Source organism: Schistocerca serialis, chromosome 4 (assembly GCF_023864345.2).
Source record: "Schistocerca serialis cubense isolate TAMUIC-IGC-003099 chromosome 4, iqSchSeri2.2, whole genome shotgun sequence".
NCBI lineage: Eukaryota > Metazoa > Arthropoda > Insecta > Orthoptera > Acrididae > Schistocerca > Schistocerca serialis.
Window position 1 is genome coordinate 91,225,099 of NC_064641.1, and position 17,857 is coordinate 91,242,955.

The following is a 17,857-nucleotide window of genomic DNA, read 5'->3' on the forward strand; positions in this document are numbered from 1 at the left end:
AACAACAGGTGTGATAACATTAATTCTGATCCTCTGTTTTTGGACCAATGAGAGAGCAGTATTCCATGTAGAATTTAAGCAAAAACCTCCGTCTCAATTTTCAAGGTTACTTGATAGTTTAATTTCAACGGCTTCCTTAATAACGATACCGTAACAGCGGGAAGTGCATCCCAGAATCTCCGTGTTGTTATATTCCATAGAATGTCGAGTGCCAAGACAATGTTCTGCAATAGACGATATGCTCAGTTGTTGTTATCGTGTGTGGCGCTTAGGATGAGTACACTGGTCTTCCACGGTCCTTGTAGGCTGGCGACCACGTCAACATGTTACAACTGCAAGGCAAACAATAGACACCCGCCTTACGCAAACTAAGAACATCCTTAAAAGAACATAAAAGGGCCCCAAACGTAGATAGAGATCGAAAAACTAATTTCACTGACATTTCTGCAAAATAGTATCAGTGTTGTTGGAAACGCTATCTGCGTAAAACAGAATGACCGTAGACCTTGGTGCCAACTCGGTATTATCATCACTCACCCGTTGGACGGTTGGTCGATAGCACAACGCACGTCTGGTCTGACTTTTGCTATATACGTTCTGACGAAAGGTGACCTCAAGATGGGTTAACTACGACAAACTCTCAGGTTCTGAAATGACGAGGGCCCTGTGAACCAAGTTACGAAGTACCACTTCAAGCTGAGCTGGGTGGTGACAACTATCAGACTGTAGGTACAAGTAAGTGTGCGTAGGCCTCCTATAAACAAAATATCCCAACGTACCAACAACCTTCGTCCTGGCCAGTATCTCAAGGAAGCGAAGGCAGGTTCAAATGGCTCTAAGCACTATGGGACTTAACATCTGAGGTCATCAGTCCGCCAGACTTAGAACTACTTAAACCTATCTAACCTAAGGACATCACGCACATCCACGCCCGAGGCAGGATTGGAACCTGCGGCCGTAGCAGCAACACGGTTCCGGATTGAAGCGCCTAGAACCGTTCGGCCACAGTGGCCGGCGACTCTTCTCCACCTCCATCGTGAAACGGATATTCAGGTGAGCTGAATTCAGGTATTCTAAAATGTCGTTCAAATTCTCACTGCCATTAGGCGGAATAACATATCTGAAACAACAAGCGGGTTTCAAAGCCACCAACCACAGGCACGTTCCTCGAAGTTTTCAATAAATAGGTGACAACGGGCTTCCCATCGCACTCCATCTGCCTACTCATAGTACTGGCCACTAAATAAAAAGTAAGTGGAAGTCAACTCACGACGAAATAGGTTCGTTAATTCAAAACAAAAATAAATTCAATTAATCCTAACGAATCCGACACACGATGCCGAGTGAAGAGAGAGACCGCATCAAAACCTAGTAGAATATCAGAGTCATTCAAACCCATTCCCTCCAATCGAGTTACGAAATCCGTCGAGCTCGTAATGTGGGACATAGTCAACGCTACCTCGTCCCTTGTTTAGCAGTCCTCACTATCGATAACTTCTCGCTTCTTGGTTGCGTGGTGGCACTAGTGTTTACAGCGTGTCTGTGTGTGTCTGTCTGTCTAACTGTGTGTGTGTGTGTGTGTGTGTGTGTGTGTGTGTGTGTGTGTTTGTGTGTTTGTGTGTGTGTTTGTGTGTCTCTGTAGGAGTTTTGCCTTGAAAATTACAGGGTGGTCATCTGTCGAAATATTGGTTGTGGTCTTATGACGTAACCTGGCTTCATTCCCATAACTTACGTGGTCTACGTCTATTTTTGATACACACTTGTGCGTCACAACATACACTGACACAATTACATTCTTAAACGATGTCTACAGTGTATATCATCCGCGTCCCGGTAATGGCGACCTAATCACAGCACGAAATCGATAATAAATCCAACGATACGGGTTACATGACATGATTGAGATGCAGCATTTCTTATTTCGAAAATGCTGAAGAACATGCAGTTTCTGCTATCACCGGTTACACATCGCCTAAAAGTGGGATATGCAGCATGTCCTGAATCTTTGGGATTTTAATTGTACAATAGTAAAGGTACGCTGAGTTCTTCAAGAAACAAATGGAACGCTCGGAGGGGAGTATTTAGATTTACATTTACATCAACTATTTACTTTTCATGGGAATAGAATCTTTGGGATTTTAACTGTACAATAGTAAAGGTACGCTGAGTTCTTCAACTAACAAATGGAACGCTCGGAAAGGAGTATTTAGATTTATATTTACATCAACAATTTACTTCTCATGGGAATAGAAAGGTACTCGTGACAACTGCTAAAATTGGCAGGCTCACTGCATATACTACAATGGAGCATAAAATATAATCACACAAATATCGCTGTTGTTCATTGTACAAGAAAATACACTACCAGGTCCCTACTAGTCAGTTCGCTTCAGTTTCTAATGCGTTTTCATGCAGCAATGGATTCACTTAACAATGTATTGAAAATGCCCCACTACCTCGGCTTCCCAAACAACGGTGAGAGTATACGTAGCTCAGGTGCAGATGAACACTAATATCGCAGTAGGACAGTGCATCCTTGTGTTGAAACTACATCTGATACTGACGAATAGATAGCATAGTGTCCAACAACTAAGGCTGCACATCGTTATTCAATAGCAGGTAACATGCATCTTTCAGGCAGTGCCGCAGCAAATAAGTTCCAAATGGTTGATCTTTTATAATTCCAGCCCATAGGTTCTTACGAGATCGTTGCTGCTGATCTCAGAAGACTGGGGAGTATTTATTTTCATTTATATGGACACGTCTGTCATGTGAAAACACCACCAGCACTAAAAGACGTCTCATCTGTGAACAATACACTACTTGGGAAATTAAGTCGTGCGGTGGATACTCCATTGACGTTGATTCAAAATCATTTCAGCCGATTGCTTGCGAATGTTGTTTGTGATAGCAGAAAAACGACTGCAGTACCAGTGTTCTGTGTTCGTCCAAGTGTGCATTCCACGACAATACTGACGGATGTATATTGATGTATCTTCCCTACACGATTCAACATCTCCTCCTCAAATGCTACCTTGTGAACAATTATTCGTCGAGAACAACGGCTTATTTTCTATGGACGAACGATCTACTTCGCCAGAAGCTTCTATGCATGATAATCTAGAATGTCGGGAAATAAAATCATTTTCTGGTTTCCAGGTGCTTAATCCTGAAGCGGCGTAAGTTTCATGTGTCTCAGTTATCCCCTGTTAGGAATAATCTCCAGAAGTTTATCCTCTTACTTTATGTTAATTCTGAATCACTTTTCCTCAAGTTTACTATCGTTCTCAGTCAATAACCTATAGGTGAGAATTTTTGGGGAGGATAAAACTTATGTTCCTAACATTCGAAGAAAAACACAATTACATGTCAACTACTTCTATTGACATGAAACTAATGGGAATAACAGGCTTAAAAAATCTCGCCCACCGCATACTATGAGAATTCGGTTATAAGAAGTGTATGATTATGTCACGAGCGTTGTCTGTGAAACGTAACTGTACCTTATACTTCTAGTTATTCAGCAGTTCCACTATTAGGTTAATATTCACTAATTTCATTATTCCTTGAAGTTACTTTATTTGCACTCCACTACTTCTGTGCAGACCTACAAACTTATACTTACCTTCACCTGTGAGTTCTACCGGTCGGTAGGGCAATTCTTTCCTCGGCTGTGCTTTGGAATATGTGCAACTCCTCGCAGATCTAACGATCTTGGACGTGAACCGTTATTAGGCGTGTCACGACATGACGTGTGTCGGCTAGATCTCTCCAGCGGACTAACATGGCGTGAGTGCAGCTGTAACTTGGCCTAGAAGTCAAGGCTGCAGCCTAGGCCGCTGCCCACAATCGTTCCAACTCAGTGCTCCTAGAGTGTTATACGACCCGGAGAACACACGCGGTGTAAACATGGAAGAGAGCGTTTCCGTCATCTGCCAACAGTGCAGTGCTGCGCAAGTGCCTGACCGCCGTAATACAAATAGCCCATTCAGTAGATAACCAGCACTCTAAAACCTGCAACTATACAATTGTATTATCGTAAGCATCTGACCTCTAACATCTATGTGGGCTTCTTGTAGTTACAGTTGTCAGTAAACGCCCTTTCTAGATCAAGTGAATATGAAAAGATAAGTCATACAGTATCTGATCAAAAGCATCCGGGCATCTTTTAGTGAACACTGATATGGGGTGTGTCCTCACATCGTCTTTATGACGGCTTGACCTCTGTGGAGTACGCTTTCAATGAGATGCCTGAGTGTTTATGGAGGAATGACAGCCCAATCTCCCTCCAGAGCAAAAACCAGAGATGGTAGTACTGTTAGTAGCTGTGATCTGGAACGAGGCCGATCTTATGACTCATCCCAAAGATGTCGACTACGATAATATCTACGATGGACCTGTTACTCAGCTGACATCCAATGACTAGTTCTCATTATAAGTCAATCAGATCTCCTAAGTGTGTAGTTCTCCTATTTCTGCTTCTGTATTGACGACGCAGTACTCTCCATCTCTATTTGTATTGGAAAGCCCACCTCTCCTGTGGACAATTCCCAATTACATCTTGATGTCCGGATACTTTTGGTCGGGTAGTCTACGTCACAGCCTATAGGATGTGAAAGTAAATAGAGAAATTTGTTTGGTTGTAAATAACCATTCTAGTTGTAGCTGTAAATTTTTGTTACGAAATTAAGATAAGAACAAAAGGAAAATTTAGATTGATTCATAAAAACATGTAATATACAGGATGGTCCATTGATAGTGACCGCGCCAAATATCTCACGAAATGAGCATCAAACGAAAAAACTACAAAGAACGAAACTCGTCTATCTTGAAGGGGGAAACCAGATGGCGCTATGGTTGGCTCGCTAGATGGCACTGCCATAGGTCAAACGGATATCAAATGCATTTATTAAAATAGGAACCCCCATTTTTATTACATATTCGTGTAGTACGTAAAGAAATATGAATGCTTTACTTGGACCACTTTTTCGCTTTGTGATAGATGGCGCTGCAATACTCAGAAATGTGTAAGTACGTGCTATCACGTAATATTCCGCCAGTGCGGACGGTATTTGCTTCGTGATTCATTACCCGTGTTGAAATGAAACGTTTACCAATTGCGGAAAAGGTCGATATCGTGTTGATGAATGGCTATTGTGATCAAAATTCCCAACGGGCGTGTGCTATGTATGCTGCTCAGTATCCTGGACGACATCATCCAAGTATCCGGACCTTTCGCCGGATAGTTACGTTATTTAAGGAAACAGCAAGTGTTCAGCAAACATGTTAAACGTCAACCACGACCTTCAACAAATGATGATGCCCAAGTAGGTGTTTTAGCTGCTGTCGCGGCTAACCCGCACATCAGTAGCAGACAAACTGCGCGAGAATCGGGAATCTCGAAAATGTCGGTGTTGAGAATGCTACATAAACATCGATTGCACACGTACCATATTTCTATGCACCAGGAATTGCATGACGACGACTTTGAACGTCGTGTACAATTCTGCCACTGGGCACAAGAGAAATTACGGGATGATGACAGATTTTTCGCACGCGTTCTGTTTAGCGACGAAGCGTCATTCACCAACAGCGGTAACGTAAACCGGCATAATATGCAGTATTGGGCAACGGAAAATCTATGATGGTTGCGACAAGTGGAACGGTCATCAGTCCCCTGGAACTACTTAAACCTAACTAACCTAAGGACATCACACAACACCCAGTCATCACGAGGCAGAGAAAATCCCTGACCCCGGCGGGAATCGAACCCGGGAACCCTGGCGCGGGAAGCGAGAACGCTGCCGCACGACCACGAGCTGCGGACAAATGGAACATCAGCGACCTTGGCGGGTTAATGTATGGTGCGGCATTATGGGAGGAAGGATAGTTGGTCCCCTTATATCGATGACAATCTAAATGGTGCAATGATGCTGATTTCTTACGTAATGTTCTACCGATGATACTACAAGATGTTTCACTGCTTGACAGTATGGCTATGTACTTCCAACGTGAGGGATGTCCGGCACATAGCTCGCGTGCGGTTGAAGCAGTATTGAATAGCCTATTTCATGACAGGTGGAGTGGTCGTCGAAGCACCATACCATGGCCCGCACGTTCACCGGATCTGACGTCCCCGGCGTTCTTTCTATAGGGAAAGGTGAAGGATATTTACTATCGTTATCCTCCGACAACGTCTGACAACAGGCGTCAGCGCATTTTCATTAGATGTGCGAACATTACGGAAGGCGAACTACTCGCTGTTGAGAGGAATGTCGTTACACGTATTGCCAAATGCATTGAGTTTGACGGACATCATTTGCAGCATTAATTGCATTAATGTGGTATTTACAAGTAATCACGTTGTAACAGCATGCGTTCTCAGAAATGGTAAGTTCACAAAGGTACATGTATCACATTAGAACAACCGAAATAAAATGCTCAAACGTACCTACGTTGTGTATTTTAATTCAAAAAACCTACCTGTTACTAACTGTTCGTCAAAAATTGTGAGCCATACGTTTGTGATTATTACAGCGCCATCTATCACAAAGCGAGAAAGTGGTCCAACTAAAACATTCGTATTTCTTTGCGTACTACACGAATATGTAATAAAAAACTGGGGTTTCTATTTAAAAAAAAACGCAGTTGATATCCGTTTGACCTATGGCAGCGCCATCTAGCGGACCAACCATAGCGCCATCTGGTTTCCCCCTTCAAGCTAGACAAGTTTCGTTCTTTGTAGTTTCTTCGTTTGACGCTTATTTCGTGAGATATTTGGCCTGGTCACGATCATTGGATCACCCTGTATATTGATACTACTGTAGGTACACAAAATTTCCTGAGTGTTTCATCGATTCTTCTACAATTTCACAATGAAAGTCGTTGTTAAAACGACAAACGTTATGAGCAGACGTTAAACACCATCTTTTGAAGCCAATTTACATACTGTGGAGAAGACACTTAAGTACAAGTGACTTTACATGCGAATAGAAGAAGGTGAAGATAAATGATCTCACGTATCCATGGCTTCGACGTTCCTCAGTCGACAGAGTAGAACTTGTACAACGTAATCGTAGCACTGCCTCACATTCATAGTACATACGCATTCATTCTCAATGAAGCATCACTAAAACAATATATGGATAAATCTATGGAAAATAAGCGACACAGCTCTTAATGACTAGGCCGGCAGGAGTGGCCGAGCAGTTCTAGGTGCAACGTTCTGGTACCGCGCGATCGCTGCGGTCGCAGGTTCAAATCCTGCCTCGGGCATGGATGTGTGTAATGTCCTTACGTTAGTTTTGTTTAAGTAGTTCTAAGTTATAGGAGACTGATGACCTCAGAAGTTGAGTCCCATAGTGCTCAGAGCCATTTGAACCATTTTTTTCTTAATGATTAACAGACATATCTCTTACGAAAACAGGTATATTCAAGACCTCTGTCTGTAATTAGGCATCCATTTTGGTGGGATATTTTCAAGAGAAGTATTTGTCATAGTCATTTCTCGTACATGGCAACATTTACTGGAACGTAAGACGATATTTAATATTATTTTCTGAAGTAGGAGTTTCCTTCCACACAGGGTAATGCCAGTCGTTACAGGTATCACCAAATAAACATTTCACGGATGATATAGATTGTTTGAATAAGAAAGTAAAACGGTAAGTGGAAGAATTTGAAAAGATTTACTGCAAACTATCGTCACTCTGTCCCTTTGACATTGCCTCAAAAGTGATCAGTAAACTGTCAGTGATTCCAACTATCTTCATTGTCACGGACTAATCCAAGTAAGACACATCTAAAGTCAAATGCGATGAACCTATGGCGATTTTAGCCAATTTCAAATCTCGTTTGTTACGTACGCAAATGCATAATAGTAGATTTTATGCATCTATAACGAATATAATATGGTACATCAAAAAGATGATGCATTTTTGGCACCTGTAACTGTGCCTAACGGGTAGTTATAGAACTTTGAGACGTTCATCACATAACAGCTATTAAATTGTTAAACTCTCATTCCAGTCGGGACTGATGTCCACTTGCAACACCAGTATGACGTGTGAGCCCACGAATATACTCTTAAAGCTGTTGCACGGTGGGAGGACACAGCTTTCGAACGTCGAAGAGTTTAGCCGGGTCTGAAGCACATGAAGTGTCAAATCATGAAGACTGTTGGTTGCAGCTTGCTATAAAAGCTTAGGTCTTTCCATAATATCTCAGACATGTTCAAAGGGTGATAAGCCATGGGAATGGTCAGGCAGTTGCAGCCGTCGGAGACACAAGCAGCAAGAGAGAAGTAATCGCTTTTGTGACTTTTACGGGTTCTTAACCAGGAGCGAATTTTATTATACCATCTGTGTGCTTTAATAGTTTAGTTTCTTGAGTTTCTGCGTGTAAATTTAATAGCAAAAAGCCACCGTTGTCGCGTTTTCGATTGCATCGGGAAGTAAGCCAATTTTGTGACATATTACAAGTTCCTAATCAGGGGCGAATTATCTAGTTTCACCTGAATACTTCTGTAGTTAGGTTTTTGAATATCTGCGTATTATTACTCACAGTTCCTGCGTTTTCGTCACGGTTTGCAGTAGATTTCCGTAGCGCGAGTCGATAGTCTATTTATCTGCATAGTTTAGTTTTCTTGCTCTTTAGCATGGGCAGGGACTGCGATTATTGTGTGCGGGTGCGAGCCGAGTTGGTGACACTTTGCTCACAGCTTCAGGTTGTGATGGCTTCGGTTACACAGCTTGAGGCTGCAGTGGATGGGCACCACTGTTGTGGGCTGGCCGTGGGGATCCAATGGTCGTCCAGCACGTCAGAGTCCTCCGATCGGTCCTCACTGGTGGCCAACCCAGTTACTGGTTGCATTGAGGTTGACCGTTCATCTGTGTTCGAGTGGGAGGTTGCCCCGGGGCTGTGTACGGCTGACACTGTCGCTGAGCCAGTTGATGTCGCCAGTCCTGTTTCAGAGGAAAACACTCAGCCTGCAAGATCCGGGCAGTCACAGAGGGTGGGGTTATTGGTAATTGGGAGCTCCAATGTGAGGCCCCTTATGAGGCCCCTTAGGGACATGGCTGTCAAGAAGGGAAGGAAAACCAAAGTGCACTCCGTGTGCATACAGGGTAGAGTCATTCCTGATATGTAAAGGGTCCTCCCGGATACCATGAAGAGCACAGGGTGCAGCCAACTGCAGGTGGTTGCTCACGTCGGTACCAATGATGTCACTTTGGATCAGAAGAGATTCTTTCTGGTTTCGAGAGGCCAACAGAAGTGGTAAAGCCTGCCAGTCTTGCTTGCAAGATGAAAGCAGAGCTGACCATTTGCAGCATAGTCGAAGGACCGATTGCGATCTTCTCGTACAGAGCCGAGTGGAGGGTCTGAATCAGAGGCTCAGACGGTTCTGCGACCCTGTGGGCTGCAGATTCCTCGACTTGCGCCAAAGGGTGGTTGGGTTTCGGGTTCCACTGGTCAGTTGCCCACTACACGCAGGAGGCGGCTACACGGGTAGCAGGGGCTGTGTGGTGTGGACTGGGCGGTTTTTTAGGCTAGAGGATCTCGGGAAAACACAAGAAGGGCTTCAGTTACAATGGGTGCAGACCGAACACAGGTAGAATGTATATACAGGAATCACTGGTATAACAGTTATAAATTGTCGTAGCTGTGTTGGGAAAGTACCAGAGCTCCAAGCGCTAATAGAAAGCACTGATGATCAAATCGTTATAGGCACTGAAAGCTGGCTAAAGCCGGATATAAGCTCAGCCGAAATTTTTTGAAAGAACCTAACGGTGTTCCGAAAGGATAGGCTAAACACGGTTGGCGGTGGCGTGCTTGTTGATGTTAGAAGTAGTCTAACCTGTCGCTAAATTGAAGTAATTACTTCCTGTCAGTTAGTATGGGCAGAGGCCATTGTTGGAAATCGGAATAAAATAATAATTGGAACATTTTACCGACCACCCAATGCAGATGATAGAGTTGCTGGAAGGTTCAAAGAAAACTTGAGTCTGATTTAAAATACGTACCCGGCTCATACGACTATAGTTGGTGGTGACTTTAATCTACCGTCGATATGTTGGCGGAAATAGATGTTTAATTCCGGAGGTACGCATAAAATATCATTCGAAATTGTGCTATGCGAAAATAATTTCGTGCAGCTAGCTCATGAGACAACGTGAAGAGTAAACGTCTTGCCCTCTTAACAACAAATAATCCTGAGTTAATAACGAGCATCAAAACCGATACAGGGATTAGGGTTGTCATAGCGAGATTGAATATTGTAATCCCCAAATCCTCTAATAATAAACCAAAAATATACCCATTCAAAAAAGCATATAAAAATTGACTTGACGCCCTCCTGAGAGACTATCTCCACTCATTCCAAATTAATAATGTAAGTGTAGACCAGATGTGGCTTGAATTAAAAGAAATATATCGGCAGCAACTGAGAGATTTGACAAACGACGGAGATGATCCTCCTTGGTACACAAAACGGGTTAGAACACTGTTACAGAAACAACGAAACAAACATGCCAAATTTAAACAGGCGCAAAATCCCCATATCGTCACCATTCCTTCGGCAGTCACTACACTATAGCCAACTGTCTTTGCGATATGTCGGTATGATGCAACCATGTCAAGCTCGCTAATTATTCGTACTTGCTTAGAATTCGAAATATGGCGATAGATTTCGCGTATTCATCCACTGGGTGTGCCATGTTGTGATCTCCACCAGAAAACTGGCAGTAACGTTAGACACAACCGTAGCCATCTTGTACTCACACCATTTTCATACGTAGGAATGGCCTTTTCCTTTGCTGGAAACACTAATGATAGACTCCTATAGGGATGAAATATTAGTGAACATATCACACAGGCATGAAAATATTGAAGTAAGCGTTTGCGAGCGTGTAAGTAAGGTGTTCATGGTGTAACACTTTCCATTTTCCTCGGCGTGTGTTCGTCGTCGGCTCTAAAACCTATTCCTCTGTACTGCCATTTTGCTGTTCCTTCTCCGCGTAATGTGCATGAGAGTGCAGCAAGAAATAGCCAGTTCTTTTGCTCCTAGCGTTTTCAACTTCCTGGTGCTATAATTATTCTTCATGGTGACCCGTTTCATGCCTGATTCTGCCTGTCAAACAGCTCTTTGTAACTATGATAGGTGACTACATGTGAGGAATTGGCGCAAAATAAATCCTGAAAAAGTTCTGTTAATCCAAAATTTTTAGCTTTATACCACGCCCAACTTCCACCACTCACTATCTTTTTTTTTCGGTTCTACATGTGTATTTCCACCCAGTAAATGCGATAACCTGTTTTACGTATTCCGGCCTCATGTGTCACTAAATTTTTGCACTCTACTGATCCTGGTAATGGTAAGGCCGAATGGTCTCAGTTGTGCCACTGAAAGCGTCATTACTCTCAGAAGATCGCAGATCGTAGTAATTGAGGGAAACATGTACTGAAACCGAAAATATATGTGGGGCTCCCCAAGGAGTTTTTACAAGCCCTCTGCGTTCCTAATCGTGTAATTGGTTATGCAGACAATCCGAGCAGCCCTCTTATATATATATATATATATATATATATATATATATATATATATATATATATATATATATATATTTGCATGTGATGCTTTCGTTTACCATCTAGTAAAGCCATGAGAAGATCAAAACGAACTGCAAATTGATTTAGAGTAAAATGTAAGTTAATGCAGTTGAGCAGGAAGAACAGTCCTGTAATGTTTGAATACAGTGTTAGTGGTATGCTGCTTGACACAACCATGTTGATTAAACAACTGGGCGCAACGTTGAAAGCGATACGAAATGGAACAAGCACGTAAGCTTTGTAGCAGCAAAGATGAATAGTCGACTTCGGTTCATTGGAAGAGTTCTGGGTAAGAGTTACTTGCCTTCGAAGGAGACAACATATATAATAATTGTACGATTCATTCTTCCGCTCTAGTGTTTGGGGTCTCCACCAGGTCGGATTCTAGGAAGACAACTCAACAATTCAGAGGCGTGCTAGATTTATTACAGGCAGGTTCAATCAACTCAAACTGGAATCCACAGAGGGAAGACGACGATCTTTTCGTGTAACACTATTGAGGAGGTTTAGAGAACAGGCGATTTGCAGCTCATTGCAGAAGTGTTCTATTGCCCCCAACATACATTGCCCTTAAGGACCGCGAACATAAGAGAAATTAGGTTTTGTACGGACACATAAAGACAGTCGTTTTGACACTTGTCCATTTGCGAGTGGAACAGGAAAGGAAATAACTACTAATGGTAGGTGGTACCCTCCACCTTTTACCATACCGTGACTTACTGAAAACATAGATTTAGATGTAGGTAAAGACTAGACTTCTGCATTGTTGCGCAAAGTGGAAATTGACTCTAAACAATAAAAAATGTGAGGAACTCGATATAACAACTGAAAAGTTTGTTTATTCTCGGTTACACTTTGAACAAATTTAATGCTTGTCGATTGAAGTACATGTATAGGATTGACAGTTACGAAGAACTTAAATTTGAACCATCACACAGTTCCCTTCAGATCACAGAAGTTAAGCGCTGTCGGGTGTGGCCGGCATTTATATTGGTGACCATCCTGGTCGCCATGCACTGTTGCCATTTTTCGGGGTGCACTCAGCCTCAAGATGCCAATTGAGGAGCTACTCGACCGAATAGTAGCGGCTCCGGCCAAAGAAAACCATCGTAACGACCGGGAGAGCAGTGTGATGTCCACACACCCCTCCTATCCGTATCCTCATTGAGGATGACACGGCGGTCGGATGATCCCAGTGGGCCACTTGTGGCCTGTTGACGGAGTGCTATAGAGCTCTCACGGAAATATTTAGATATTGTGTTTTCCCCTGTGCTATTGGAATGAGGAACGGTCGAGACATACTTCGAAATTACACAGTTGCTTTTACTGTGGGTTCACAGTCTCAAAAAATTCTCTGAAAAATTTTGTTTTTGCCATTGACTGTAGCCGGCCGGAGTGGCCGTGCGGTTCTCGGCGCTACAGTCTGGAAGCGCGTGACAGCTACGGTCGCAGGTTCGAATCCTGCCTCGGGCATGGATGTGTGTGATGTCCTTAGGTTAGTTAGGTTTAAGTGGTTCTAAGTTTTAGGGGACTGATGACCTCAGTAGTTAAGTCCCATAGTGCTCAGAGCCATTTGAACCATTTGAACTGTTGACTGTATTTTGATTAAAAATCCACTGCTGAAATTTCAACCTTTTCTTCATTTTCAAATGTATGTTGTTTGCAACTGTTACCAGCTTGACAACGACCCAACGGTCAAAATTGCAGTAGCCGATCTTCGAAATTCATTCGCTGACTGCGAATTTTTTCAAACAGATATATTTGGTTCTATGAAGCTTCTGCCAAGCACCTGAGTGCGAATTGTAGAGTTTATAATACGCTGACTGCGAATACTTTGAAAAAAGGAATAGTCTGAAAGTGTTTCTATGAACCCTCTGCGATGCACTGCAGTATAAATCGTAGAGCACTCATGTAGCTGTAGATGAAGGTATAGAGTGGCGGACACTATAAGACTTCTTTCTTCGGTTAATTTTTGCGCTTACTCTTTCACTTTTTTTGAGTCTCAACAGGCATTTGCCGAACTGTCCCACATTTCGCTAACTGGCTTAGGTACTGATATTGTATCCCAAAGGGGTATCGTTGCACCGGAGTACTGCGTAATTGTGCAACGTTACCGCCAAAGTGAGACCAGACACGCCCGCGGACTTCGTGTTTCGCCAAGATGGCGGCGCTCCGCCACCTGTTCCCCGGTACGCACGCCTCTCTCTGCGTGCCGCGTCCACGCCCTGGGAGGAGTCGGGAAGGCCGGCCGCGCACTTTCACGCTGACCTCTGGATGTATATATAGAGGCCATCCGCACAACGCCTCACAGTACTGCAGCAGCAGCGATCAACTACCAGCAATCATGAAGACACTGGTGAGTCACTCTATCTCACAAACACTGTCTATTTCCTTGAATCGTGAGTTCTCTCTCGAAATATCGCAGAAGCGTCAGTAGCATCAGTAAAAGGATCAGGTCCTTAGCGAAACGGTAGAATTTCTTGAGTTTACATCTCACTCATGTAGCACTTCGGCACTGGTCGGCACTTGTAGATAAGCGGAGATCAACGTATATTACGTTAGCGGCTACGTCGGCATAAGTCGTATTATCTCCACATACCGTTATTGTTGTTGTTGTCTTCAGTCCTGAGACTGGTTTGATGCAGCTCTCCAAGCTACTCTATCCATTGCAGGCTTCTTCATCTTCCAGTACTTACTGCAACCTACATCCTTCTGAATCTGCTTAGTGTATTCATCTCTTGGTCTCCCTCTACGATTTTTACCCTCCATGCTGCCCTCCAATGCTAAATTTGTGATCCCTTGATGCCTCAGAACCTGTCCTACCAACCGGTCCCTTCTTCTTGTCAAGTTGCACCTACCGACTGCCTCAGAATTTGTAGCTAGCGGCTGGCTGTATGGCTTGCTATTATAGACCTAACATCAACCACGATTTTCTTTTGATCCAACAACAAGTGCTGTCATTCTAAATGCCAGATATTTCTAAGTTTCAATTCGTTTACCTTAGAACGGTTCTCATCCCGTTTCTTGGGACGAATCAAAGGAAATTCTCGCACACTATTCTACCATAGTTTCATAAAATCACGCAAGTCTGAATTCATGTTCCCTGGACGGTGATTTAACTATTCTCAAGACTACACGAGTGTTGCTTTCATTATGCATTTGTGCCCTGATAGTGACATTCGATTCCTACACAGGAAGATATTTAAAACATCCATCCCATTTTAGACTCATCTGGTTTCTCCACTGATCCCCAAAAATCATCTGAGGTGAATTACAGCTGATTTCTCACTTTTCATAGTTTCGCCGAGCTTTTATTTGACCCTAACCTGGTGACTAAGTACTGAAGTGCCAACTACACATACGAATGTCTCGGATTCTGTCCCCAGTCAATCCTATGATTTTTAACTATTAATTCTTTCACCCCTGACAATGTTTGCTGATGTGGAAAATGCTGAGTTGCACCGTGGATCGGCATCCACGTTTAACAGTAGATCCCCCTATATCTCGTTGGGCAGTTTAACGACCAGAGGAAGTCAGCACCATACCACCTCAACAGGACCAGCCAGACCTGCTGAAGTCAAACACGTAGATCGGTACCCAAACGTAGTGTGTTTGTAGAGTATCAATGAAAATACCGATTTACTTCGTGCTATGTGCTGTCGTCCAGTAGAAGATCCGTAAACGATAATCAAAAGTAACACCAGAACTACGGAGCACAGGAAAGTCGTACCTGTGAAGAATTCTGTTGAAGATATCGCATAGGTGAGTTGGTAGGGCCAAAGTCGACGTAACACAGGCGCCGCTTTCGAATCCCACCGATGAAATTTTTTGTTGACTGTTTACGTGTGAAACGGTTATATGGGAGAACATTTTCCTGATATGCAAAAGGATTTTTCGGAGTTTGCAGCAATATTCTTTTGGAAGTATGCTTTCGCTTCGTTAGTTGCAAGTAGCAAACGTATAGAGTACATTTGTATAGATAGGTGTGGTATTTTGTCGCAGATGCCCCGCAGAACACCACATCTATCTATACAAACGTACCCTATACGTTTGCTACTTTCAACTAACGAAACGAAAGCAGATTCCCGAAAGAACATTGCTGCAAATTCCAAAAAATCTTTTTACATGTCAGGAAAATGTTCTTCCATGTAACAGTTCCAAAACTGAGCAGTTTTAAAAAAAATGTTATCAGTGGTGTTTGAGCGTGATATTTTTCGTGCGACGATCTTGCGCCCTACTAACTACTTCTTTCTTTCTTTTTTATCTCAATTTGTCCGTTAATGGCTGCTGCATTTTGTTTGGGACGGACATTCCACGACACCCGTTCAAGGCGATCAAAGAACCGTTCACTCTTTTTTTTTTATTATTACAGAGAGCAGCTACGCTCTGACCCAACACGCTGAGCCACCGTGCTGGCATCAGCTCAGCCGAGTTAGATCTTCAACACAATCGTTCACAGTTAGCTTTTCCTGTGCTGTGTGGTTCTGGCGTCACTTTTAATTGCCGTTTACACATGTTCTACTGGACCACAGCGCATAGCCCGAACTGAATCGGGGTTTTCATTGATACTCTGTCGACACACAACATTTGGTACGTATCTGAGTGTTTGACCTCTAGGGGTTTGGGTGTGATGTCGAGAACAACCTTTGGATTGACGACAGTTTTACTTCACTGATTTCAGCTTAGATGGAACTATCAATCGTCACCCTTCCAGCAACTCTTGTGCCACCTCCGACATCAGCAGTTTTTATTTCTTCATCTGAGCCTTACTGAAGCTCTCTGTATTTTGCAATCAGCAAGAAAGACTGACAGACGTATTAGGGATTTACCGTCTCGTATTTGTTGTACATCATAGAGGTTACTATTGGGGGCATGATTAGTATCTGAAAGTATCATGTGACAATAAACATCCCTTGGTTACCAGAATGAGATTTTCACTCTGCAGCGGAGTGTGCGCCGATATGAAACTTCCTGGCAGATTAAGACTGTGTGCCGCACCGAGACTCGAACTCTGACCTTTTTCTTTCCGGAGCACGTGCTCTACCATCTGAGCTACCCAAGCACGACTCACGCCCAGAGACAAGACACTGGCAGAAGTAGAGCTGTGAGAACGGGCCGTGAGTCAAGTTTGGGTAGCTCAGATGGTAGAGCACTTGCCCGCAACAGGCCAAGATCCCGAGTTCGAGTCTCGGTCCGGCACAAAGTTTTAATTTACCAGAAAGTTTCATTCCTTGGTTAGGTATCTTCCACTGCTTACATATTACAAAATGCGTTATAAACCAGAATTAGGGAGCGTGGGTACTAAGGAATCTGATAAGTAGTGTACAGTATTTGGCGTGACGTTGCGTCGGTTTCTGCTTTAGATCGTCCTGAGTGCTGTGCTGGCCGTGGCCCTCGCCAAGCCCGGCTTCCTGGGGGCGGGCGTCGTCGGCCCCGCCTACGCCGCTGGCCTCGGTGCCGCCGTGCAGCCCGCCCCCGTCCTGGTGGGCGGCATCCACCCCGGCCTCGCCGCCTACGGCCCGGCCAATATCGTCATCGGGCCGGGTGGCTACCCGCTGGACACCCCTGCCGTGGCAGCCGCCAGGGCCGCCCACCTGACGGCCGTCGCCCAGACGAGGGCCCGCGACGCCGTGGTGAACGGCGCCGCCCTCGCCGCCGCCGCCGCCTACGGCGCCTACGGAGCCTACGGCTACGCCGCCCCCGCCGTCGTCGCCCCCTCGGTAGCCGCCCTCGCCCCTGGAGCCCTGGGTCTCCCTGGACTGCTGGCTGCCAAGGCTGCTTACCACGGCTAACTCCAACGCAGACCGAGGTTGTTCTTATGGGTCGACATCATGCTCCACGCATCGTACACGTTTCATCACCACCTCACTCGAGAGGCTTATGTATTACTGATTGTGGTACAAATATTTGATAAATAAAGAGCTTCAAAGAAATCATGCCATGTCTACCAACAAGTTACCATTTCATACTATCGATCCACCTATATTGCTCCCCTTGTTTCCCATGCCTTGTTAATTCCACGTCAACAAAATGAGCACCTTTCGCTTTTGACTTACTTGGCAATATGGAATGACATAACATGTACTTCACTCGAAAGCTCCAAGCGAAATGCTCCTGTCTTTATATACTGTATAACAGTAACAGTAAATCTGTCAGCTCGGTTAGCCGAGGGGTCTAACGTATGGCTTTCTGGAGAGGGACGGAGCGCTTGGTCCCCGGCACGAATCCGCCCAGCGGACTTGTGTCGAAG

The 17,857-nt window shown here is 44.1% G+C and overlaps 1 protein-coding gene across 1 annotated transcript; it reads left to right on the forward strand.

Moving 5' to 3' along the window:
• Nucleotides 1-13,928: 13,928 nt before the first annotated feature.
• Nucleotides 13,929-17,540, forward strand: LOC126473960 (cuticle protein 18.7-like). Its single transcript, XM_050101330.1, has 2 exons — nt 13,929-13,963; nt 16,971-17,540. The coding sequence occupies exons 1-2, from the start codon at nt 13,952-13,954 to the stop codon at nt 17,397-17,399; spliced, it is 441 nt and encodes a 146-aa protein (XP_049957287.1). The 5' UTR covers nt 13,929-13,951; the 3' UTR covers nt 17,400-17,540.
• The last annotated feature ends 317 nt before the right edge of the window (nt 17,541-17,857 follow it).